The sequence below is a fragment of the Anser cygnoides genome, chromosome 1 (assembly GCF_040182565.1).
Source record: "Anser cygnoides isolate HZ-2024a breed goose chromosome 1, Taihu_goose_T2T_genome, whole genome shotgun sequence".
NCBI classification, from domain to species: Eukaryota; Metazoa; Chordata; class Aves; order Anseriformes; family Anatidae; genus Anser; species Anser cygnoides.
In genome coordinates, this window is record NC_089873.1 from 200,212,228 (window position 1) to 200,239,190 (window position 26,963).

Consider the following 26,963-nt stretch of genomic DNA (forward strand, 5'->3'; position numbering starts at 1 on the left):
CGAGAGCCTTGTGACACAAACTATGTGCCTTGGACAGATGAGAAGAACTAGAGAAAGAAGAGTGGAGTTTAGGCAGAGGATGAGTGCCACTAATCTGCCATGGGACAGGCAGTAGGACAGTGTTTTGGGGAATCCCAGAGTAGCCCATCCATGTGGGCCATGGTGTCCCTATTCCTTGTTTCTTCCTCCAGACCACGGTTGGGGTTATCCAGCAGCCATCAACACCTTACTGCCAGTTATATGGTGTTGTCCAGACCCAGGGCCATAGCTGACTGGCTTGCAACCTGCACATAGGAGCCATAGGTTGGCCACAGCTGTCATTATCCTTTCATGCTTTCCCAGTGATTTACTGTCTCCTGCCTCCTGGCACCCCACAGGTTTCTGCCTCCTTTCCAGACATCTCCTGCTTTTAGGGGCCACAAAATTCCGTGCACCCCAGGCCTGAAGCCAGGCTGTGTTTAAAAACAAAGCAGCAGAAACATCCGCATGAACAGGACTCCATGAAATTGAGTGGAGGGAAATTCTTCTGCTGCAGAAAGTAGGCAAAAGGCAACTGGAGATGAATAGGCTGCCTGACAGTTGGCAGACACGCAGGCTGTCTGCCATAGATGGTAATATAGGCACTGCAACAATTATGGCATCTAAAGTCAAAAAAGCAATAAAAAAGCTTTAACCTCTGCTATCCGGGAAAACAGGCTTTGGTTCCAGATGCATTTGGTAGGGAGAACTCTTTGCAATGTTTGTGACAGGCAAATGGTCTAGAAAGCTCTGCCAAGCTGTGTTAAGGGCGAGGAGTGCCTGGGTTCATCCTTTATTTGTACTAGTGACACATCAAGATTAAAAAATTATATTACTGCTATTATTATAATGATATTGTTATCACTACTGTTATTTTCTTAACACATCAATGGAGCCTGGGCAGCTGCTCTTTATTTCTTATGTGAATGCAATCTGCGTTTAGATTTTTGTGGAGATCAGACACCAGACACATTCCTACATTCTTGTCCGATGTTCAATATTTTTCCATGAGTCAAGGAGAACAAGAATGGGCATATTGTGTAAATGCAAAACTCTGCCTTTTTAAACTGACACGATGAATTTCAGCCCTGCCTCTTTGTCTCTCTCCTTGGAGCAGGGGCTTTTCAGCCTGCCAGATTTTGTTACTTACTATCTTTGAAAACAGAGGGAGGAAAAAGTCAGCCCTTGTTAATTCATTGTCCCAGACACCTAGCAGTGTGGTATCCTTAAGGACTGCTTTTTTTTTTTTTTTTTTCTCCTGAGATGGTGAAGAGCTGTTGCTTTCCTGCCAGCTCCATTGTGTTCTCTTAGCAAAAGCCTGCAATACTAGAGGCACTTTAAAAATAAGCGAGGAGTCTGTTGCAATAGACATCCAACAAAAGTTCCTGCTGCAATCCACTCTTCCAGTAAATGCTGGTTCATAATCCAGATTTAGGGTTTTGGGACTGGTTCATTATAAAACACTGTTACAGGTCAGTTTTTTGCATCTGTTACAGTAACACTTTTACACTGAGAAGGACATTTACGCAGACAAATACTAGTTTATAGGGGGTCCCTGGAATTTGAATTCTGCTTAGGAAAATAGGCAAAACACTCTTCCACCTCTATTTTTTTTAAAGTGCTAGTGAAAGGTACCTGTTTGATGGCTGAAAGACTTAGCTCATCTGTACCCACCAGAGCAACAACTGCCCTGGAGACTGCTCATATTTGGTCCACATCCCAGGCAAGTCTTCATGGCCTGCCTTTCTAAAGCCTTTTCCTAAGTACAGACCACCATAGAGAGAAGCATGTGTGCAAATAAAGATTTTTTTCCTAGAGATCTTTGAATTTTTTCAGATATTTTAATAGGCTACAAAATGCTTATTCCTGCAGAATAGATGAGAATAAATACGTCTCTACCAGAGCAAGTCTAGTCTAAGCAATACACAAGTGAAATTTCACTGAAGTGCTTCCATAACTCTGACTATTTGACTGGTCTTTCTGAGAGTGCTAAGTCACTGAGTGCCCTCTGAGCATGTTTGACCCAGAGCTTCCTAGCTAAGCTTTGGCTTTTCAAAGAAAGGGGAGCATATGAAGAGTGAAAGGAACTAATTAGTACCAAGAATGATGTGGTCATTTGTCCACTCTGAACCGGTCTGCTACCTCTGGAGTTTCATACACAGCAGTTTGCTGTGCAGCCTTTTGGCTGGAATGATTTCTAGTCACCATTAACTGGTGCTGTAAAGGTGAAAGGTTTCACATCAGTTATTAAAATGGAAAATTATTTTTTATCCAGTCTAGTGTTTTCTAAAGTATATTGGATGCCATATTTTGACATTTAAAGAGATATCTGCTTTTCAGAGGTGCTGAGTGTGCATCGATGTCTTTTGGAATTTAGCTGGAAAACAGGTCTCATTATTAACATGTTTGTCATTGTCTAAATGAATGAAGAAAGTTTTTCAGAAAAATATATCGAGTGCTTGTCATGGACCCTTATAGTCAAGGGGAGAAAGCCAAAGTTCAGCAAAGTCCATTTAAAAACTTAGATATTTCTATGGTCTTTAGATGGGGCTTAAAGAAAGTCTGCTTCATCTGATGTGGAATCAATTTGCTTGGTCAACCCTTCGATTTTTTGTTATCAGTTAAGAGCTACTGATCTGATGCTTTCTGTGAATGATTAAGACAGAACAGAAAGAATATCCCAAGCTGGAAGGGACCCACAAGGATCATCGAGTCCAACTCCTGGCTCCACACAGCACCACCAAAAAATCAGACCCTGTGTCTGAGAGCATGTCCAAACACTTCGTGAACTCTGACAGGCTCGGTGCTGTGACCACTGCCCTGGGGAGCCCGTCCCAGTGCCCGACCACCCTCTGGGTGCAGAACCTTTCCCTAACACCCATCCTGACCCTCCCCTGTCCCAGCTCCATGCCGTGCCCTCGGGTCCTGTCGCTGTCCCCAGAGAGCAGAGCTCAGCGCCTGCCCCTTGTGAGGGAGCTGCAGGCCGCCATGAGGCCTCCCCTCGGCCTGCTCTGCTCTGGGCTGAACAAACCAAGGGACCTCAGCCACTCCTCATGCATCTTGCCCTCCAGACCCTTCACCGTCTTTGTAGCCCTTCTTTGGACTCTCTCTAATAGCTTTTTGTCCTTCTTATATTGTAGCACCCAAAACTGCACACAGTACTCGAGGTGAGGCTGCACCAGCACAGAGCAGAAGGGGACACTCCCTTCCCTTCCCCAGCTAGCAGTGCTGTGCTTGATGCAGCCCAGGGTAGGGTTGGCTGTTTTGGCTGCCAGGACATGCTGCTGACTCATGTTCAACTTGCTATTGACCAAACTCCCCAGAGGATTCCTCAAAGGGTTCCTCAGGACCACTCTCCAGCCTCTCTTCCCTCAGTGTGTGCAGCATAATCCACAATTATGCTGTCCCAGGTGCAGAATCCGACACTTGCTCTTGTTAAACTTCATGTGCTTGGTGATTGCTCAGCCTTCTAATTTGTCAAGATCTCTCTGCAAGGCCTTTCTACCCTCAAGGATAGTGGTCTAATCTGTGAAGATTAGACTTTCTACCTTCGAGGGAGTCAACAGCTCCTACTAATTCAGTATTGTCCTGAAATTACTTGGTATGCATTTGACTCCTGTCTCCAGAACATTTATAAAAAACACTGAAGAGTACTGGCCCTAAAATTGAGTCTTGGGGAACCCCACTAGTGACTGGCCACCACCCTGCAATCTGCATACAGATCTGCACTTCTCAAGTGCATTGTCATTTATGGTTTTCACCTCCTCCTCCTCCCTCACCTTATGTGATCTGGAGACAATCACACTTATACATTTGCTCCATTCACACTACATTTAAAGTTTCTCAGTTACACGCTACCAGATAACATACGGATTTGTCTTAGAGATGAATAACAAAAAAATGATAAGCAGTGAACAAGAAGTTGCCAACTACACATAAGGTAAAAAACGGGAGCTGTCAAACACTGGAATGGGGCCTGGAGAAGTTATGGTGTCTTCATCCTTGCGGGTACTCAACATTCGCCTGGACGAGGTCCTGAGGGGTATCTCTGCTTTCAGCAGGGCCTAGATGGCATGATCCAGAGGTCCCTTCACAGCTCTGTCATTTTATGATCTTAAATGCCTTCTGAGGAACTCTCCACTAATGCTATTGCCACAATGCTTTTATTTTCTTTCTGTGATTAGCATGGTAAATGAATAAGTAGCAAAAGAACTCTTTACTGTATTAGTGGCCTACAGTGATGGAATTTAAGACACCCAGCTATGGAGCTATATCATTGCAGCGGGTTTCCTCTGCATGACTCTTGGTGGGGACTTACTCCAGGTGACTGGATTGCCTTATCAAAGCCAGCAGAGCCGCTGAACAGTTGTGCTTCTGCCCACACCTGGTGTATCGTGGAGGTGTAGGGTACAGAAGTGATGCAACAGCAAGCTCTGTGGTAGTCAAGGGATCCTTAGTGTTCTTGGCTGAGTCATTTTCACTGTGTAGCCAAAATAATGCTGGTTTTAGTGATGTTTGTGATACCTGTGTCCAGTGGGTTCTTTTGTCATGGCTGTATTGTTTCAGGAAAGCAATGCTATTCCGCTCAGCCACTGCTGAACAGGAAATTTTTCTCATTCTGATATTACAAAGCCAGGGATAACCATTTACTGTAGAAACAGGCCCATGGCTGCTGTGAAGGAAAAAAGGACTTCGAGAATGCCTGTTATCTTGGAGAGGCTCATTTTTCAGTGCTATTTCTGTTTGCATGAATTCACACAATACATGATTGCTTCACATAGGGAATAAGCCATATAGGAAGCATCAAGTGTTATGAATCCGCTTCCGTCCCACTCACTGAAAACTATTATAGCAGCCAAAAATACCTGTAAGTATTTTGGTGTCCCTCTGTGGTTTACCACCACAGAAGATGTAATGCATAGCTTGCCCAGAACTACCAGGAGCATCCCACAGTGACTCCATGGAACTTAGTGCTGAGTCTAGGACCAACTATCCCCTTGAAGAAAGCTGTAGTCAGGAGAACAGCGTACAGTACAAAGGCTCCTTGGAGACTAGACAGCTGCAGAGACATGAGCCTGTGCAGCAGGGGATTGCACTGACAGTCTCAGACACTGGCATCACTGCTCAGAGCCACAAACCACAGTGTGTGCTCAGCAGCAGGGTTTTGCGTTGGATGGGCAGGACGAAGGAGCTGAAAGGCTGCAGTGTGCAAACGGCATCACCTCATCACTGGGGAGGTTTGCAAATCCCGCCTCAGTGCTGACTCTTTGAGCGTCTCCTCAGTCCATTTGAGGGTTGTGCAGTACACTGTCATTGTGCCCGTCTCCTCCAGACAGGCCAAGGCACACCTCTCATGTTCTTTCCCTCTTTCATCCCTTTCTTGCAACCAGATTTGATCTTCACATTGTTTTCCTACCTATCAAGGAATCAGGGGAATGCTTGTCAATGTTGGATTTTAAACCATATGATGATGGCATCTGGTGCAGGATCAGCAGCTCTTGAGATGCACGAACCCTGTTGCAATGTCATCTTCTTTGTGAAATACCTGGTATTGTCCACAGGTATTTGCACATACAAAGCCCCTGGGCTTAGGCCTGTTAGGGTTGTTGGTGTATATTTCTGACACCACTGCTCTGCTCTTTTTTTCCAGAGGTTAAGAGCCCTTGTTTTTGCCAAATCAAATCTTTTTACAAAAGCCAAGCTTTTGCTAGATGCTCTGTGCTATAGAATGTTCTCTTTGAGAGAAAAAGAAAGCCAAGAAACTTATTTTCACTTGATTCAGAGACATCTCTATACATTTGACTTGTCTATTTGTTGAAACATCTTTCAATTCTCATCTCCACTCCTCTTGATGTTTCTCACATTCCTTTTAAGCATCATCTTGTAAGCTTTCCAGTACCTGAAGGATCTGTTGTTATTTTTTGGTTTGGTTTGGTTTGGTTTTTAGCTTGTAGGTACCTTTTTCTTACCCCTGACTGCTCCTGAACCCCTCTACTCTTACTTTTTCCAGCTCCTGGAATATTCCTTGCTCAATGGTTGCCCATTTCCAAGCCTTTCCTTCACCCTCTCTGGCCATTTGCTTGTTTTTGGATTATTTCAAACATCTCAGAAAGTATCATGAAGATGCTCCTCAAAGAAAGGCTAAATAATGAAAAGGCAATGACATGGCAACATGTGCTAGTCCAAGAGAGTAAGGCATTTGGGGCTCCTGTAACCTGGTAATGATCTCCCATTGTCTCAGACTGATTTTTACGATTCATTCTTGTTCTGTTGTTCTGTTTGTGTTTTCAGGCTAAAACTGAAATTCAGGAGTACAACTGGTGGAAAATATTTAGATACTGATCAAATGACTTCCATTGGACAGTTTTCTTCCAGACTTCTAAACAACTGGAAATACAGGAGCTGTGCGACATGAACAGACATGTCTTGTCTGAACCCCTACAGCATCTCATCAATAACAATGACAAATATTTCAGGGGAAAAATATATGATCATCTTGGTAGGCCTGCAAATGGTTTAACACTCTTCGCCACCGTGTCTTTTCCTCCCCTGCCCACCAAAACCCTAGCCGGTCTCTATGATCCATAAACTGGTTTGAACCTTGATGTTTAACATTTCACATCTTCTTTTAAATATTTTGTCATCAGGTTTCTTAAGTCAGTGTTTTCCATATTCCAATCAAATACCGAGTCCCTCTTTAAATCTTGCTGTATATTTCCTCAGACTCTATCCATGTTGGAAGAAAAAGGTTTTCATTTAATTGGTATTTACAGTTGTACATCTTGCGAAATAACCTCTTGATCTGCAGTTACTCCTTAGACTCTTATTATATAAACTTTCATAATTTTCTCTTTTATTTGTCCCTTCTATTGTCTGTTCTCCTCGTAAGACTATCTTCTAAGCTCTTAAATCTTGTTACTTTTCTCCAAAATCCCCTAACATATTTGCCTATTCTGCTAATGTAGGTCAAACTCTTGATGGGGTGCACTTGGCCTGTCCTGACACTGCAGGTTTAAGCTGAAGGTTTTGGAAATGGCTGTTAGGTACTGCTGATACTTTATGTCCTTCTCACTGGGGGTGAACATGCACGCTGGGTAGAGGCAGGGGACAGATGCTAATACAGGTCAAACCAAGCCATGAAGGGAGTGCACCATCCTTGCTAGATATGTTCCCTTACCACTGGCCTGCATTTGGTCCTGAATTCCTAAATTTCACTTCTCTTCTGAAGTTCTGGCAGAGGATCAGAACTCCTTCCTCCTAACAAGAAGCCATTTTGACCAGTTGTTTATTAGGAGTCTTAGATGAAGCAGCGATGGAAGGCACTTCTCACTCAAGCAGGTCCTCCTTGTCCTGGCTGGTGGATTCAGTGCTGGAAGCACAACTGGGTAACATGCTGAGGAGATTTTTTTCCCCAGTTGATGACTCTATCTCCCATGAACTGTAACTTATCCCACAGAAGGTCTCAAGGCCAAACAGTTGGTGTGAGTGCCATGTGACGCATTGATTTGCAGGAAGAACAATCTAAATATTTCCTTATTTTTCCAAGGCTGTCTGGATGGCTGCTGTCTTCTTTCATTGACTGAGCTTTTGAAACAGAATGGTTCAGAGGAGATAGGTATTTAGGTAATTAAAGTCCATGTGTGAGCATGGCGGTGTGATCTTAATGAAGCTCGAAAGCCTTTGTACTGCCAGTTTGGAAGAGATGCTGGGCAGAAAACTAGGACCAGACTGCTCCCAGCAGTCTTTCCTTAGGTGAAATCTGCTATGCCACTGGTCTCTAAAAGGCAAATCAAGTAACAGCCACCACATTTTTAAGGATTAGGAGCTTCCTGTGCAAGACAGTATGTGTTTTTAATGCTTTAAGCTGACTTATGAAACTGGTAAACAATGTGGAGGGTGGTGTTGGATGACCTCTTTTACATGTCTGATCATCCTGTCAACATTTATAATGCATTTGATATTTTCTTCTCATCAGGACAGGATCAGTTAAGCATTTCCCAAAGCTCAGGTTGTATTACGCTTTGTTCCACATTTCATGGTAATAAATGTTGACATAAATTTCTGTAGATTTCATATAAAGTGATTGATTGTTAATTTATTCATGGTAGGAAGGGAAGGGAAGGGAAGGGAAGGGAAGGCAAGGCAAGGCAAGGCAAGGCAAGGCAAGGCAAGGCAAGGCAAGACACAGCACGGCAAGGCAAGGCAAGGCATGGCAAGGCAAGGAAAAAAAAAAGGAAAGGAAAGAAAGGAAAGGGAAGGGAAGGGAAGGGAAGGGAAGGGAAGGGAAGGGAAGGGAAGGGAAGGGAAGGGAAGGGAAGGGAAGGGAAGGGAAGGGAAGGGAAGGGAAGGGAAGGGAAGGGAAGGGAAGGGAAGGGAAGGGAAGGGAAGGGAAGGGAAGGGAAGGGAAGGGAAGGGAAGGGAAGGAAGGGAAGGGAAGGGAAGGGAAGGGAAGGGAAGGGAAAGGAAGGGAAGGGAAGGGAAGGGAAGGGAAGGGAAGGAAAGGGAAGGGAAGGGAAGGGAAGGGAAGGAAGGGAAGGGAAGGGAAGGGAAAGGAAAGCAAAGAAAAAGAAAGAAAAAGAAAGAAAAAGAAAGAAAAAGAAAGAAAAAGAAAGAAAAAGAAAGAAAAAGAAAGAAAAAGAAAGAAAAAGAAAGAAAAAGAAAGAAAAAAAAGAAAAAGAAAGAAAAAGAAAGAAAAAGAAAAAGAAAAAGAAAGAAAAAAAAGAAAGAAAAGAAAGAAAGAGAAAGAAAAAGAAAGAAAAAGAAAGAAAAAGAAAGAAAAAGAATGAAAAAGAATGAAAAAGAATGAAAAAGAAAAGAAGGAAAAAAGGCTGTTCCAAAAGACAAATACACAGCTTTCAGGATAAGAAATACAGACCTTTCATGCCTTTTTTGTTTTGCTCACAGTAATGACTGCTACATTCTGATTAGCAATCTTGACCTAGTTAAATTGCTATTGTTTCTCTGTGTTCCTATTCTTCTAAAAGACTGTGGCTAGACATGATATTTTATAATCCATCAAATGTAGAATCTGCATAAAAATATAATTATTGTGCTTCAACAACTTGGACCAAAGCCCTGACGTTGTATTTCTAAGCAGTACACTGTGAATAATATGGATGCATTTTTAGGTTGGTATGTTCAGTTGGCAAGATATGTGATTTTTCCATAAGTGAAGGTAAACTGTGGCATTTCTAACACACTGATTACTATTCCAGCCTTGTTCCCCAGCTAATGAGAATTAAGTGGATACTTGTCAGCCAAGGAACTTACTTATTTGTTGCTATAAAGTCAGTTTTAGTGGCACTTATTGTAGTGAACAGGGAGAAAAATTTGTACTACCTCTCCACCACCATTATTGACAGTGTTGATTATGTCTAGGGATCACCCAGAGGTGGGATGCCTGTGCACAAGGCACTGTATAGATGCTCCATCCCAGAGCTTATGATCAGAAGTACAGTGGTGGGAAGGTTCAGGGCCTACAGAGTGAAAACCTAATGGCAGCAAGCCTTGCACCTTGTGATCAAAGTGGTTTTAGGAGTGGATTAGCAAAATGGGAGAGGAGCGGGGTGGAATGGAGCTGTGGCGATTTGAGCGGAGTCACTCATGAGCAGTGTGAGGCTGAAGGCACCTCCTCCTCCTCACAGCTCAGCAAAACTGGTCGTCTCCGTCCTGCGGATGCGCTCCAAGGAGGCAGCATGGAGGAACACGAAGAGAAAGCATGTAGAGCTGAGCCTGTGCCAACCAGGCTGGGGCAAACATGGCAGGGCTTTAACCCGACAGTGATGCTGTGCTGCTTTTTGCGGGACTCGGTGGCTATCGCACTGCTCCCCACAGCATGGCCTGCCCGAGGCTGCAGTTCTGTCACTTGGAAATGTTTCCAAGATCAGCATCACCCAGCAGATCAGACTTTCTCAACCTGGAGCGCTAAAATCTTTCTGAAGACAACTGTCATGCTTGCGTTTCCAGCCATGCCAGGTAGAAGTTGCAAATGAGGACGAAAGATTAAAAATAAATATCCTTGGCTTTGCTTTCTATGCAGAAAAAAAGCACAGAGCAGGGGGTTGGGGATGGATGCTCATAAGAAGACCTCTTTAGGAGGTCTTTAGGAGATCTTGAAAGCTTCGGGAGAGACATCAGAGCAAACCTGCTGCTCTGTGGCACTGCCCTGGACATGGGGAAGAGTGGGAATGGCCGAAGCTGGCAGATGATATCAGGAGCTGTGCAGAAAAAGTAGTAATGGGAACCATTCTGCCTGATCCTAAAAAAATGTCTGTAGTCAGGAAGGGGCTGTGAGGGTGCGTGTGTGACCCTGGCGATAGGACCTGTGATGGCCGAGGGGGCCTCTGAGGCCTGGGGGCAGTGGCTGGAGTCCAGGCCTCGCTGCAGGCCTGGGATGCAAAGGTGCTTTCACAGCATAAATGAGAAGTAGCATTCAGCATGTTTTTCTCCTTTGGAATCAATTCCTGTTTCTTTTCTCTCTCTCTCTGTCTCTTTTTTGGAAACTTTCATTGTTTGAATATTTTCTGTATTTTTCATGTAATTCCTTTACCCCTTCCCCTCCCCAGATACTTGAAGGATTTTGTTTACAGTGCAGCTATAGATACAGTCAGCACATATTGTGAGAAAGTCTAAGAAGTCCAAAAGGGACCTTTTAAAGTGGATTTGACTGTTCTATGTTAAAAGCATAAAAACCAAAGCTGGGTTTCTAACATGAGAACTATTATTCCGCACCAACTGTTAACACTGCCTCATTGCCTGCTTTACAAAGTGTATCAGTCACTTAATTTTCCTTCCCCTTGTTCCACCACAGAAGCTAAGAAAGCTGCAAACCTTGGCAGGAAAATGTGAGAGAGAGGAGAGCAAAAGCGGTGGGAGATCTTTCTTTTACATCTTCAGCTACTAAGGGAGACTGGAGACTTAAAACACAAAGTATTGTGATATCTGCTCTGTAGTTTGCGTGCAGTGCATTGGTGTTTTGGTCCAGTCGTCGGGGTCTGGCTGTAAAAGTTTTGAGATGACAGCTCGAGATGTTGCTGACACCTCTGTGCAAGGCCAAGAATGGGTTGCACTGGGAAATTAATTCCTTTGGAGATCTCCAGGTGCCGTGGAGATACTCCAGCAAGCTGGAGGGATAAGCTGTGTTTTACTTGTCCTAAGAGCTGTGAAACCCTGTGCTGCTGGATGATTAACTTAGGACTTTCTCAAGTGCTGTTGTCCTATGCGTTATTAAAAGATGAAAAAAAGAAATCTAAAGAAAATAAATCCAACAGAAGAAGCTGAGTGAAGCACACACAAAAAACAAGACTGTCAATGAAACTGAAATCATATAGTCCTTAGCATTTCCTGCTGTCACAGACAAATTATTTTCTTGGCCATTCTTGACCACTTGAAAGCAATACAAGTGAATGTACATGGGTAACGTCAGAAGTGGATCAAAGATGTGCTAATAAAAATACTGATAGATATGGATAGTTGGAGGAAGAAATCCCTAAAATTTCTCATTGTAAAATTGTGATTTTGTACCAAAGAGTTTTTTGTTTCCAGTCTCTGGAAAAGCTTTTGAGACAGAAAAAATAATCAATTTTCATCAAAATCCTCCAGTTTTGCATGTAGTAACAAATTTCGACCAAAAGAAAGGTGAAGCAAAAGTTTTTGGGTTGGTTGGTTTGGGTGTTTCTCAGAAAGATAATGATTTGATACCAGGGTTTTGATGAGCCCTAATTATTAGCTCAGTGGAACTCCTGCTGATTTGGCTGTGTGTCAGGGAGCACTGGAGAAGAAGCTGCCTCTCTTAAATCCCTTTAAAGACTCAAAATAAGTTTTAAGGAGGAATTAATTGTCCCTCTGCACAGGAGGTGGTGTCATACTGTGCTGTTTAGACTGTGTCATCTCCAGAGTTTTGCCCTTGCCTGATAATGTTGCTGAGAATTTTGTTTGCGATGTCTTGCAAACCTGTTCTCATGCATTTAACTTCATGCAGATCCCCTGCAGTTTTAACTTCAGAAAATCAATGCACCCAGCATTGCATGGCTGCGTGCTGACTCACCAGAGCCTGCTTAGCAAAAGGTCTTACAACAATACGGGCTGCCAGGAAATGCATGTACTCTTTGATGGTTCACAAAGTCCTGCCCGCCTGTTGTGGGATGGAGCCGTGCATGGAGAGCTTCTTCCTCTCCCAGTTACTGTCATGTCACACATTTCCCATCACAGAGCCTTTCAGTATTACACAGTTTGAGTGGTTTGAGATGTGTAATCGTGAGCCTGTTTGATCTGAGGAATGTGCCTCTGTTATGTGCCCAGGAACTTCTACGTTACATTTACTGACCCAAATCAATCCTGGCTTGCAAATTGGAAGAGATGGAGCTTGAAATCTGGCGAGCTCTTTTTTCCCCTTTCTGAAGAGTGTGTGTTTTGCTTCGGGAAAAAGGGCTCTGGCTGATGAAAAAGTGATCGGTAGCTGAAAAATGCAATTGCTAGAAAACTGCAAAGGTTTGAGTGACTGAATCACGTCCCTTCAGAAGACAAAGCAAGCATAATGCTTGGGCATCGGTGCCACATAAAAGACACTATTTAGTGTCTATGAAATAGCAAGACAGAGAGGCTTGTGATGGACACTGCTTGTCGTGCTGGAACAGAGTTTGGTCCCAGCAAACCGCCCGGCCATGTAATTGGTAACATCTCATGGCAGGGATGGAGAGGGGGCTTTGTCCCCGAGGGCTGCTCACAGCTTCGTGCCCTAACCCTCCACACCCCTAACGCATGCATTGACCAAGTTGTTAGCAACATTGGATGGTTTGCAGAGATGTAATAAGTCAGCACTTGTCATTTCTTCTTTAGAAATCTCTATCTGGTGGGCATTTTAGGAGAAAACATGTAATGAAACCCTTGAGTGCTCCAGCCCATGGCAAGGGAGGGCTGGGTGAAGGGACATGTTTGGAGATCACGGTGCTCTCCTTGGCTCTGCCGCTGACTTGTGCAGGTCACTGGGAAAGCCACGCCACACCTCTCCCGTATCTGCGAGTGGTTAGTTCAAATGCAGAAGAAAAACAGCCTCTATGCACAGCGCTGTGCAACTTTAACTGCGTCGGAAAGCCTGATGCAGGTGCTCTGAAAATGTGAGGGCATTTTAAACAGCTCCCTCTGGTTCAAAATGACACGCAAAAGTAAAATTAACTCAGAAAGATGTATTTACCACATAAAGCACATACATGCAGAGGATGCATTATTCATTGTCTGTTCAGCCTTTTTGTCAGCAGCACATCCGAAAGCAAAACATGCTGCCAAGTCATGTATTCTGATGATCAGGGGACTTCCCCATTTCCCAGGAAGATGAATTTGGGGGCATGAGAATGATTTCTAATAAACACACTGACAGCAAAGATGATGGTAAAAGGAAGTGCACCTTACTGTTTTTTTCACAGAGGAAAGTACAGTGAGTCATGTGTCAGGAGGAAGATGCTAACCAAAGGCAGTCCCTGCACTTTGCCACCTAAAAATCCCTCCCCAAGGACAGCTAATGACAATTAGTTACACTTGTAGGTAAAAGGTCTTGGACTTGCACAAGTAGGCACCAACATATCTGTCCTTATAAAACGGAAACATGAAGCTGTGATTCGAAAGCTATGCTGGAAACTTGACTTCAGATATGAGGTGAGATTTTCAGTGTCAGAGAGAGGAATTACACGCCTTAGCTTTAAGGGGTAAACTCAGTGCCCTGCTGATGCAGTAGGAGGATAGATGGGTACCGAGGAAATATGTTTGTGAATTGAGCTCTTCAACTAAAACAACTCCAATCGACCCCGTGGCATTCACTCTAGAATAAAAGTGTTCACACATGGAGTTATGTGGGAAGAGTTCTTACCAGTAGATAAGTCTGAAGCTGAGGGGAATGGGGGCCATAACAGAATACCTGCCCATGGACCTGAAAGAGCAGGGGTACATGAAACAGGGTACCTGAAACAGCAGGGTCCAAATAATGTGATCTGAAGATTTCATAAATCATCCTTCCTCACGTAACTGCAAAACTAGAGATCTCAGTGTCTCATCTGCCCATCGTGGTTTCCCAAGACATCACACTTTGTAATGGGCCCGGTTTTCCCAGTGGTACACGCAGTTACTTGTCAGATGACATTGTCCTGCACTCTCCTCGGTCGCTGCACTTCTGCCCAGGCACGAGATGAGCCGAATTTCCCTGTGGAGTTTCCTGACATTGCTCACAGACCTCTGTGCAGCTGAAGCAGCAGCAGCGTGCACGTGGGCTGAGCTAGGTCTGCGTACGCCCGTGGTTGCTGTCTCTGGTGCTTGGTGCCTGCCCTTAATGTAGAGACCTGAAGGTTTGACAGGTGTGTTTGTTAAAAAAAAAAAAAAAAAAAAAGTGATCTATTCTTTTATGAACTGCCTTTCTGAAATTTGAAATAATGCTACTTCAGGGTATATACATATATTGATCCAAAATGTCCAGCTTGTGGGACTACACCTTTGTTTTGTGTACACAGGGTGGGAATTTGCACGTACAAGCGTGGCAGATGAATACAGATCAGGCAGACAGGGCTGTGAAGCTCCTTTCTTTCAGCAGACCCACGGGGTTTGTGAGCAGATGAAAGTATCGCTGTAAATATTCAAGGAAAAGGAAGTAGAGTTGCCGTTCTCAGAGCGGTGTTGCGTGTACTCTGTGTTTTATAGCAGATGTTTCAGAACATAAACAATTAGGGCTTAATGTATGAATATACAAATCTGGAAAATAATCCGGCAGTACATCATGGACCAGACCCTTGGCTGACATAAACTGACATGGTTCCAGTGGCTTCACTTCAAGTTTTGAACAAGTTAACATCTAACGTCTTTAACTACACCGATCTCTGGTCATTATAAAGCTGTGTGAGATCAGGATGGCTAGCTCTCACTTGTGCCATTAAAATATCTCCTAGGACCTTTGGACTCTGCTGTCCAAACATGATCTTTTGGATCATGAACCAAAATCATTACAGTGAAATCCTGCAGTATTGGGTAGACACACGGGAGGATTTCATGGCTGCATTAGTCTCTGCTGTCTGAAAATACACCAGATCTGTCTGGCATAGATAGACAGGAGCAAATCTGGGATGGATATGCCCTTGGCTTTGCCAGCTACAGCTCTGGCCACCTCCCTCCACTCACACCCACAAGGAAGGTGGGACTTCTGGTCAACAGGAGGCAGTGATGCCCAAAAACTGCTGGTGGCTATAAAGACAGGGATGGCGGTGACAGGGGGATGTCTCACTCACGTATTTCCCTACAGTTCTGTACAATTTCATTGACTGTTTTCACTGACCTGTGCTGCCCAGAATAGCTTTCTGTGCTGTGCAGTGCTTACTTGCCTGTTGACTTGCAAGATCCTTCTATAAGCACCAGATAGATATACTATAGCTTCTTTCTTCAGTTGTCATCTAACAATTATTATTTTTTGTCTCTGCTTCCTTCAGCTCCAAGGCTCCTTGAAGAGAAAGTTGGTGGTAAATCTGTCACCTGTCAACAACAAGAGGCCAAATGGTGTTTCGGACAACTCTTTCCTTGATATTAAGAGGTTAAGAGTGGGTGATAATATCCCAATGGGACAAGGTGGACATCATGCTAACAATTGCCAAAGCCAGTCAATGTCTGGAACTATGCCTGTGGGGCAAGGATCACAAAGAAAGACCAGTAATCTAGCAAACAACGCACATGCTAGTGGGAATGGCATGTTTAATATGACTTTGAAAGAGGTAAAGAAAGAACCAGGAGAAACAATGTCCTGCAGCAAACACTTAGATGGCCAGATGTCCCATGAGAACATGTTCCCTAACAGATATGGGGAAGACTCAGGAGAACAAATGATGGATCCAGAGCTTCAGGAACTATTTAATGAACTGACTAACATATCAGTGCCACCAATGAGTGATCTTGAGCTAGAGAATATGATAAATGCCACAATAAAGCAAGATGAACCGTTCAACATTGACCTTGGGCAGCAAAGCCAGAGGGGCCCTGTGAGATCTCTGCAGATGGATAAGATGGTAATTAAGAGCGAATACGCACCAGGCATGAACCAGGCTTCTGTGGGTTCCCCACAGATGAGGCCTTCTTCTACAGGTCCAGCCTTCACTATGGCCACTGCTGCCATGTCCACCTCCTCACCCATCCCTTCGGTGCCTCAGAATCAAACACAGGTGTCGCAGGTCTCTACTGCATCCAGTCGGCCATTGCCTAACTGGCAGGAGGTTTCTCACGCACAGCAACTCAAGCAGATCGCAGCCAACCGTCAGCAGCATGCCTTGATTCAGCAGCAACAGCAGCAGCAGAACCAGACAGCCAACTGGTCCACCTTGTCTCCGTCAGGTCCTTCCCCCGGACCCTTTGTGCAAGAGAAAATCCCCAGTCCTTCTTTTCGCCAGCAGCAGTTCAGCCCACAAAGCTCAGCAATGCTTGGGGTGCCCGTGAATGGAAACCAGTCCAAAGGGATGAATAACTATGTTTATAAGCCAACCACTCCCCAGAGCAATCCCATGGACATAATCATGCAACAGAAGCCTCAGGACCTCAACAGAAACTTTATCAACAGTGCTCAGCCACCACTAGAGCAGCATCATGGCAACACAAAGCCTTTGTTTCACTTTAACTCAGAGCAAACAAACCAGCAGATGCCTTCAGTTTTGGGTTCCCAAAGCAAGCCTGCCCTTCTGCACTACACGCAGCAGTCACAGAGCTCAGCCCCAGTGCAACAGCCGCAGCAGCAACAACAGCCACAGCCGCAACCTGCTCAGCGTCTCCCAAACCAGTCTCTTCAAAGGCCACCCAATGTACCCCTAGCAATGCAGCAAAAAATGATGCTTCAGAAAATTCAGCAAAGCCAGCAAATCTCAGGTTTGCAGTATCCAGTCTCTCAGCAGCATAGACAGGTAAGGCAAATTCTTCCTTCTTTGTTACATTCTGGTCTGAGTGGTAAAAAGGGTTTTCCAGCCTGGCCTCATTCCTCCAGGAGATGCGTACTGGTGTGTAATGACCTCAGGACATACTTCATCAGAGCTACTGATGGCCTGTTTAGTGCCTATTCAGGTGTATCACAAATGCACATTTGTAAGAATTTCAAGAAAGACATGCTCAGAACTTATATTTTTTTCTTAGAGCAAGAGTGAATATGTCACTGCTATATATTATGTAGATACTTGTCAGAAAGGTGAGATAGTAGGGCAGATGTAACTGGACTCCTGTCTAAGTTTCCTAGCTTCCAAAATTTTTGGTTCTTTTGAACGGCACAATTGTAATGAAATCCTGTGTTATCTTAGAGAATGCATTTTACAATGTTAATTTTTATGTCATCGATTTCCTCAGGGAGGCAGGGTTAGGAAATTCTGTTTTTAGATATCGTTTGACTGACATGACAAAAATACTGTTTGCACATTTGTTATCTGTTTGGCAAAGAAAAAAACTAAGACTTATCTGTGAGCTTTATAAACACCCATCACACTTCTGGGAATATTCTCTGCATAAAATACATGCTTAGATATGAAGGTGAAGGCTTCCACAGATACATCTACAATTATATACCACATGGCCAGCTCCCACTGTTTTATCATGAGACATTGCTTTGACATGATCAGTTATTATAGCTCAGTTACGCTCTGCCAAGTCACCATGCACCAAAATCCCATGTTTCAGACCTGTCAATTGAAGTTCAAACATGTAACCTCACTGTACCCCCGAAACTGGAAACCACATGCAAAACAGGTAAAACGCGCATTTGATATTGGGATGTTTAAACCATTCTGAGGAGTTCTGGTGGGTTCATAGCATTTGAAGATATGGAAAGGTAATACAGATGTAGAGATTGCTCATGAATTTCTTCTATATGAGAAAGAGCTATAAGAAACTACTGAGAAAGTGAAACCCTAAATTTTCCATAAAGTCATTGAGAAGCAGCACCGTGAGTGAATCGTTCATAACTGGCATATCTTGGCCAACCTGTTTGGGCGAACAGTATGAGTTTTTGAGATAAAGTAAATATAGTTGTACACATGGAAACCTTTCTCCTTTTAACTCCTTTAAACTCGCTGGCCACCTAACCATGACTTTTTCCAACAGAGGATCCCTTGGTAAGAGGCACCAGGTGAAACATTTAGGCAGACTGGGTGAGGAGGAGTTGCTTTGTTTGAAGATGCCGGAGGATTAACAGCAAGCAGCAAGCAAGCACAGCTTTGCTGTTTTACAGGGACTCTGCTGGCTGTTGCTCTCCTTATTCAGCCACTGTGTGCTCACTTCTCAGGCACATTTCCCCATTCTCTTAATAGACTGGCAGGCAGATGAATTTTAGCAGTTCCTTCATTCAGCCATGATGAAGCTTCCAGCAATCTGTCAGTACAGGGGAGACAGGCAGGACTCCTGCAAACCCTCCTGTATTTCTGAAAAAAAAAAAAAAAACATGCAAGGTCACATTCTGGAAAGGAATAAAAACATTGAGAGTAACGCTGCCCAAGGCAATGTTAGCTCCCTGTTCTGTGCCCTCTTGGGCTGCTGCTGAGGGAGGCAAGCCAACAAGACGGTTACAGACAACATGGCCATGGCAGTGGTTTCCAAATTTATCAGGAGTGTAGTGGGATCTATCACCTGCACAGCTACAAGATTTTTTTGGTTTAGGAAACTTTTCCTAAATGAATTTTGCTAACTGCCAAGCTTTAGGTATTACACCAAGGAAGGAGTTTTGCCTATCGTCACAGACTTCTGCAAGAAGCTTTACAAAGTCTCGCATCACCTGGCCCACAGTTTTGTCCGCGGGATGTGGCTATCTGACCTGTGGCACAGCTGAGAAGTGTACTTTTGTAGGCACAGATTACAGGGCTTTCGCAGCAAGAATGCTCTTGTTTCTGTGCTCTAGAGAAGTAAATGGATTTGTAAAGTTCCTTCCTAACCAGTTGTTCCAAATTCTGCTGAAATTCAGAAAATCAGGTAGGTCTCTCTCAGTAGAGTATTCTGTAGCTGCCAGAATAATACTGACAACTGCATAAACTTGGTCCATAAAATTACAGGATTTAGGATCATTTTGAACATAATTGCTCAGCTGGCAATATTTAAGAGTTCTGTGAACAACTTTAGGGCCTGTCTGCACAGATGCAAGAGCTCATCAACCCCTTGGTCAGGGCTGCTTGTCCCCATAGGTTCATCCTGAATATTAAATCGGAGTGGGAGGAGACACCCCAGCATTATATTCCAACAAAGATCATGAAGCTCAAAACGAGCTCATGGGTCAGTTCCTGTTGATCTTAGCACTGGGGACATCACCTCATTTAGGCTACATGGTCTTCTCTCCTGGAGAATCATCTTCCACCTCTGAGGATTTCTAATGATCGTTAACAGTGATCCATGATTAATTACCAGCATTTACTAATTAACTTCATGATTAATATATATTTTACTCATGCCCTATTCTTTTCATGAGGAATCAAGATTTGATTCTGCTAGATATTGTTCAACTCCTCCTTCAATCCTAAATTCATTATAGATGTGAACGATAAGGACCACCTCAGAACTGGCTGAAATGCTTTGTAGCTGGAATTGCAAGTGCACATTCATAAATAGCTGCTGTGACATTGCCATTAGATAGCACTGAATGGGACACTATAAACTCACATTTTTAGCGGAACCAGCTCACTCTCTGGATTTTTACTCCCCAGGCTTTAAGATCCCCCCAAAACATTTGAACTTCACTTTATCAGCCCCGGCTTGCTAACTGGAAATGCAGGAGTTATAATTTCTCTGCCTGTCACATTCACTTTGTGTCAAATTGGAACAAACTTGTAGTGTGATTTGCTAATTAGATGTCTTTTGCCTCTAGGGAAAAGTCGTAAAAATGATGGAAATCATCTTGGTTTCCTGGAAGAAGGTTGAATTGAATGAAAGTTTGGTTTGCTTCTCAGTTTTGTTCTCCATTGTTGTGGGAAAGGTTCACCTTTCCATTGTCTGTCAGGATGTAACATATGCACAGGCAAGAAAAAACTTGTACAGATTCAACACTGTTTAGGGAATAATTAAAAGCTCCAAATTCTGCACAGGTTAAATGGGGTTTGCGATACTTATCCAGAACCTGGACTGATGTGGGGGAAATCTGTAACTGGACTTGGGGAGAAGTTTGAAATCTTTATCTCTGTGAAGAAACAGAGAAATGAAAGATGCTTCTGGAATAAGACATAAGGTTTTTGAACAAACAGCTTGGTGTTTTTAAGTAGTCTGAGAAATTCTGCACATATTTTTAAAGTTTTTGGTCACTCATATGACTCATTCAATAAGTTCCATCAGTCAGAACTTCCATCAGAAGTTAAAAAAAAGAAGCCAATATCTGCTAAATAAAATATTATAAATATTATTCATACCCTTCTGTTTTCGTACTAAAGCCAAATTAAACTCAGAGGTTTCAAGACGAGTTTTTTTCCAATATTTTTATTCAAATTCACTCACTCAAGGGCGGGGAGAAAAGAAGGCTGAGCTCGTGAGAAGAGGAACCCTAATGAAGCAAGGCCACTCCATGTGGTACTTGTGGCCATGTGCCCTTGGACCACAAGAGCCCTATTTAGTGTCAGCTTTGGAGGCAAGGAGGACACAAGGGATCATGAGAGCTTCAGCCCCTGCTTTACGCAAACAACCAGTGGTCCTTGATTTAAGGCTCTGAAAATGCCGGTGTTGTTTGTGTAGTTATCGGTGTTTTCCCATGGAGAGCTCAGGGCCTTGTTAGTCCTCACTTCTTTATAATGTCTTTGAGGATGGGATCATCTTTTCTCTTTATTTTTTTTTTCTCCAAGACCCAGAAAGGTAATGTGATTAGTTGCAGTTTGGGGGCTTTCTTTGCCATTGCTTTCCCTAACTGGGGTCTACCTTAGATCATTTTCTTCACCAGATCTTAACAGGCTCCTTTTAAATCCAACCATTCTCCCTTCCTATAGAATACCTAAAAATATCTCCTCTGTTACCTGCCCCAGGCACGAGTGACCCGTATGTGCCTCTTGCCTGATGCACTCCTAAGGTGAGACTTTGTATTTTGCAGCATGTGGCCAATGTCCTTTCAGATGCTCCATGCCCCAGGGACACGACATGGGCATATCTGGCTGGAGAGGGGCCACGATGCGGCTCAGAAAATCAATGCTTAACTGATATGTATGCGTTGCTCTTCAGTGTCTCCAAGGGGTGGAGATGGTAGTTTAACGAACCTGGCAGCTCTGCGGAGATTTTCTCCAGTGTGCACCCAGGGTAATTTCATTTATTTTGGGAGAGCATAATTGGACTTACAGCAGCGTAGTAAGCAGCAGGATGTGGCCTTCTTTAAAGCGTAGGCACCATACAGATTTCATGAGAAGTGTATGTTAAACTGTCAGATTGTTAGAGTGCTATGCAAGGAAGAGGCACCAAGAGCAAAAGATCTCATGGTTTCTTTGAAAATGCAGCTAGAAAAACTTTTGTTATCGTTCACTGCTGAGCGATTACTTACACCTCTAGTTTAGCCTCTGCAATCTCTCAAAGAAAATGTGGCTTCTTAGGATGATTCATATCAAAACAGTATTTTCCTAGACCTTTGTGTTTACCACTGAAGAAGAAGAGAGGAGCACATTTTGGTGAGGCAACCTCTCTGTTTTCAAGTGTGAATGAATTATTTTGCAAATATTTGTTAAATGAAGAGAGAAAAACTAGAGTGGCTTGTGGTAATTGGTACAAACCAGGACTTAAATGTGACTGAGATCATAAATAACAATGATTTCCAAGCTTTTGGAATCTGCAATAATAGAAACCGTTCCACAGTGTAAGGAAATAACAATGTGACCTTTCTTGCAATGCTCACTATAAAAATAGTGTTTGGATGAGAGCTTTTCTTGATAGCTCCATTTTGGTTGCATTCCTTCATGCAAGGGCTTCTGAATTAAATATTCTGAATAAAAACTTGAGGACGTCCTCATAACTACCGTCGATTGAATGGTCATAACTGATTTATGAACACAAAACCAGAAAGAAAATGTCAAAGGTTTCTGTATTGCCATAGTGGACAGTTGTGTTGGTGTCTTGCTGGTGCCTTATATAATTCACTCTGTTTACTAAATCATATATATAGACAATCACACTGTGGATGGTCATTCCCTGAGGACGTTATAATTCAAAGGCTCGGTGACATTGCCAGCTTCATAAGCTTTCTTGAACTCTTTTCATAAACTATTTATGCTACTAGAATGGTAGAATATTAGCCACTTAGGTCAAATGCTTCTGGGTTCATGGATTTGGGACATAGCTGAGATAGTCCCTGTAGTCTCATTTGGGCTGCTTTTGGAAGGTACCTCCGTGAAGATACCAATACAAAACATCATTGCACTTGCCTGGATGTGTTCTGTGCTAATGTCAGCACACTTGAAGTCTTATTATTTATTAGCTTTGTGAAATTGCCTGGGAGGTCCACTGACAGGACAAAATGTCATTCTCTAAGAACTGTAGAAATGGTTTAAAAATGGCATCTGTCTCAAAGGGACAGTTTTGATCTGGCTTCTGTAAGAACCAAGTAAAAGATGAGTTTGACAGAAGGAATTTGAAGGATATCAGCTTCTAGCCACCTGCACCTCTACAGATGTTTGTTTGAGGTCTGCGGTGATCCAGGAGGTACTTTGTGAGCCAGTCATTTGTCCTGGCTGTGGGGAAAAACAAGGTTCAGCAAGAGTGCTGTGTGCTTCAGTCCTCTGATTTTGCTCCACTGCCACCTTGAAGCCATGGGAAAACGTGGGGAAGCAGAGGGACACCCAAGGTGCCTGGTGCGTACCTAAGAGAAGATGTAGGGGCTGCAAGGAGGAAAGGGCAGGTGAGAAGATCCACAGCGCTGGTGGCAGAGTTTGCAGTTTATAGGCCTGGTATAGTAGGGTAAAGTAGGGAACCAACACCAAAAACAGGACATGAGTTTGTGTTTATGGGATTAACTGGAAAGGAGAGGTAACAAGGCAAGATTGGGGTAAGAAGCTGTGGTGATGCAATGGGAGGCAAAGAACCAAGGATGTTTCGGGTCTGGCTCTCTGCTACAAGGCAAGTTAGTCTGTGTTGACCCATGATCTTATCAGTGAAGCTGGGATATCTGTGAAGGCACGTTACCTGGTTGAAGTGAAGATTTCTGCCATTGCCATGTTGTGCATCCAAGGCTGGAGTCAAGCCCTGAGTCAACTTCCTGCAGGGATTTTGGAAAGGCAGTCTGGAAAAACAATATAATTCCACAGCCATTGGGAGCTGGCATGGTGAAAACACCTTTCCTGTAAGTTTTTGCTCATTCGTAGGCAATTTATGAATACCTCAAGAAGTCAAGGAACAAAAAAAAATTAACAAGGCCTAGCTCTTATTTCTCTCCCTAGAGTCTTTCTATTATTTTAATTCCCTGAAGTCTTCAAGAACAAGTCCCAGTAATTTGCCTCTCTAGGGGTTCAAAATGAAGCAATATTCTAGTGGCAAATATTTGTTTCTTCATTCAGCCACTTTTACTGCTGGTGCTTTTATGGTGGAGACCTGCCCCAGGCCACAGATGACTGTCATTAAGACAGCAACAGACCTAGTAATGTTCCTTTAATATGAGTTTTCATGGGTGAATTTACCATTTGTATGTGATTCAGATCCAGAAAATCGGCCAGATGCTCCAACAGAACTAATCCAGAACCATCTGCCTGCTTCATTTGCTGCATGCCTGTTTCTGATAACGTACACATACAATGTAAGAGACAGCTTTTGCCCTGAAGAATTTATAATCTGAAAAAGCAAGCCAGACAAAGCTTGAGAGGAAGGAAATGTTACTCTACATTTTATATATTATTATATATTTAGGGAAAGAGGGAAGGAAGATCTCACCCAAAGCCATTACAAGCCACCCACGAGCTGTGAGATAGGGACGTAAGTAACACATTTACCATCACACAGAAATTCACTGAGTCTGATGTTGAACCAGAGCAAAAGTCAGTCTCGGAGACACTGTTGCCGTGTCCTAGGACAATCCCTGACCCCACCACTGCTCATCTTGACCTGCCTGCCCTCTGCCCCTTGCCTCCTGCTCTGAGATCCTTCCTTACTGACCCAGCATCCCCAGCTCTCAGCCTTCACAGCCTGCACAATCCCCCAGAGGAGACCGCTGGAGCACAGAGAACAGTTTGATGCTTCTTTTCCCCATCGCACCTGTGGACAGCCCACTGAGGTGAACCCGGCAGCTTGCTAACTCTCCAAAGGAGCTGTGAGACATCTGTGGACATATTCTGGCTGTTCTCGAGGTTCTGCTTACCTCACATGCACGAGAAAGGAATGGGGCCTCGAGGGTAGCCTCACATCACCCTTTGCATGTTGAACAGGCCAACCATGTTGAGTGTCTGTCATCTCTTCAGAGTCCTCATTTCTCCATCCCCTCTGACGAGCCTCTGTTATGTCAAGCCCCAGCTGGAATTCAGAAGGAGGCTGAGTCCTGCCAACACTTGGTTCCTCTGAAAAGCCAAATGGCTTTCAGAGAGTCTTTTAATAGTAATACTTAGTCTTGACATAGCTGTGGAAACATGTGAGTTTAATGATTTTCTGATTTTGTGGGAAGAGGTGAAGAATTATTTGAAGTCTACAGCATATTGAGAGTCAGTAGAAAATGCAGAAAACAGGTAAAAGGGGGATATTTATCCCTCTCCTTCATATCACTTCTCTGTATTTAATGTTAATCCCCTAACCTTCCTACGTAGCCAGTGAGGAAGGTGCAGTTCAGAGTACTTAAGCTGCACACATCCATGAGGCACAAACTCGCTGCAGGAGACTCTCACTTCCCTGAGTCCAGCCCTGCTGCTGAAAGAAATGAGCAGACTGAACTCACGGTGCGCTGAACGGCATGACGACATGTCGCTGGAAGCCCTGACTACAGCCTGAAACATGACTTTGCCCGGGGCTGGAAGCAAGGGGCAGTTTGGCTGGGCGTCTCCTGGGGCAGGGTGGGAGGAGAGCGAGTCAGTGGTGGGTGCTCAGCCTGGACCCCAGAGCACCACCGGCTGGCCCAAGCCCCCAGAGCTGGCAGCCCTAGGCCCAGCTAGAGGCTACCCGCTGCTCCCGTGAGCTGGGCTGCTACGAAAGCCCCTTTTGGGGCTCAGGAGGGGGAAGCCAGGAGTGAGTCTGGGTTCAGAGGTGGGAAGGGGGACTCGAGGGTGGGAAATAGCGTGGGAGGAAACGGAGCAGGATGGGAACTGCTGGTGCACAGGGAACAAACTTGCAAAGAAGAAATGGGGAAGACTGGTAACTCTTTAAAAATACCTATTTCTGTATCCTGTGGCAGGAACTAGTAAAGGGGCATAAGGGGCCTGTCGTCTATTAGTTCCCAAAGTGTCTGCAAGAAGTCATCAGCACAGGGCAAGAAATGCAGCTTTCCAGAAATGCTTCACTCAGAGCCCTTCAAACTGCCAGCTGAAAGGATACACTGCCTATTTCAGTCCGTGCTATTCATCCTGCAAGTCTCCATCAATCAGAGATACAGAAGAACCAGCATATTTGTCCCACTAGGAAAAATGAACACATCTGTTCTCTGGTTCTTCCTCCATTTGACCCTACAGCTCTTGTAGCACCCCCAGATGAAACTGGAGCCATTGAACCACCAACGTGGTGTTTTCTTCCTGTCTTGCAAAAGAGGCACAGGAAGAAAGGTGCAGATTCAATGGTCCTCTTGGGCCTTTATAGGAAGCTGGATAGTCCTCCGTGAAGGAAAGGTTCCCTGTGATCGACTTATATCACAATACTTGCAATGACCAAAGTGTGAAAAAAAAAAAAAAAAAGCCTATTTCTGTGGAGGAGCCAGTTTGTCCTGCAACCTGTAAGAGGAAGAGAGAGACTGTGAGGGCTCTCTGCAATTCTGTGAAGCTGGGTTAGATGTACTCGCACAATCTTGTCTTTTTCCAGACCTTTCTATAATTTGTAGTGGTTGCAAGCTGGGCCACAGCCTGACTCCAAGTGAATGATGAATGACTAAAGGATTTAGTGCTTTGGTTCTGGTTAGAAGAGCATCCAGCTTTATCCATTGCAGAACTAGATTTCTCCAAATAACTCTAAGCTGCAATCCCAGCTAAAGCAGGCTTTGCTGGGGTGACTCCAGCTTTTTCTGGTTTCAGCTATAGTGGAGAAGAAAAGAAAAAGAAGAAGAAGAATGGCTTCTTTTCCTCCTAGAACTGGTAAAAGACATGGGAAACCATAGGGATTAGCAGAAATATTGAGAACTTCACAGCCTAAGTGCAAAACAGAGTGGGAAGAGGGAGGGTGGGAGTGAGTTCTGGCTATCCATCCTTAATCCAGAGCTGTCTGCTCCTTCCCAGGCTATACTTCACTGTCATACACTTGCAAATTCGCTCCAGGAATGAAAACAGACTAACTTTAAGCTTGTTCCCAAAGCTGCAAATTTGTCCCTGCTGGGTGTTAATTTAACTGCTTCCAGGGCACCAGGATGTCTACAAGCATTCGCTTTTCTTTCTTTCTTCTTTTTTTTTTTTCACACATCTGGTGTTGTGAAAACTTCCAAGGCACCACACAGCAGAGTGATGAACTGACCACTTTTAACCCTTTCCACAGCATGCCAAGTAAGATGTGCGTGAGTCGGCCTCTGTCTCTTTCTCCAGCTTTTTCTCCCTATAGCAGTCTATTGGCCTTGTTACTTATCAGAGCCATAAGCTCTAAAGACAATCTTAAGAACGTTTAATGGGTTAGAAATTGAGTCTTTCTTCAGCTCCATCATTCTCGTTTTTCCTGTGAACAAACCTGACTAAACAATAATATCGGACTTCAAAAAGTTCCAACAGGAAGAAACATGTTTGGAGCAGGGAGGATTTTTGCAAAATATTTCTTTTTTCCCCTTGCTTTTATCTGGTGTTACCACTTGCCAGCAGGGAGGAGGTTCAGCGCAGTAGTTTTGCTCACGTTATGGCAAGTGATGG

General features: G+C 43.9%; 1 protein-coding gene across 1 annotated transcript in view; it reads left to right on the forward strand.

The window, feature by feature from the left end:
* The window catches only part of MAML2 (mastermind like transcriptional coactivator 2), a 214,112-nt gene that overhangs the window by 129,484 nt on the left and 57,665 nt on the right, over positions 1-26,963 (forward strand). Inside the window, exon 2 of the mRNA XM_066989856.1 lies at positions 15,480-16,931. Within this exon, the coding sequence (XP_066845957.1) occupies positions 15,480-16,931 (1,452 nt within the window). The remainder of the gene's footprint in view (positions 1-15,479; positions 16,932-26,963) is intronic.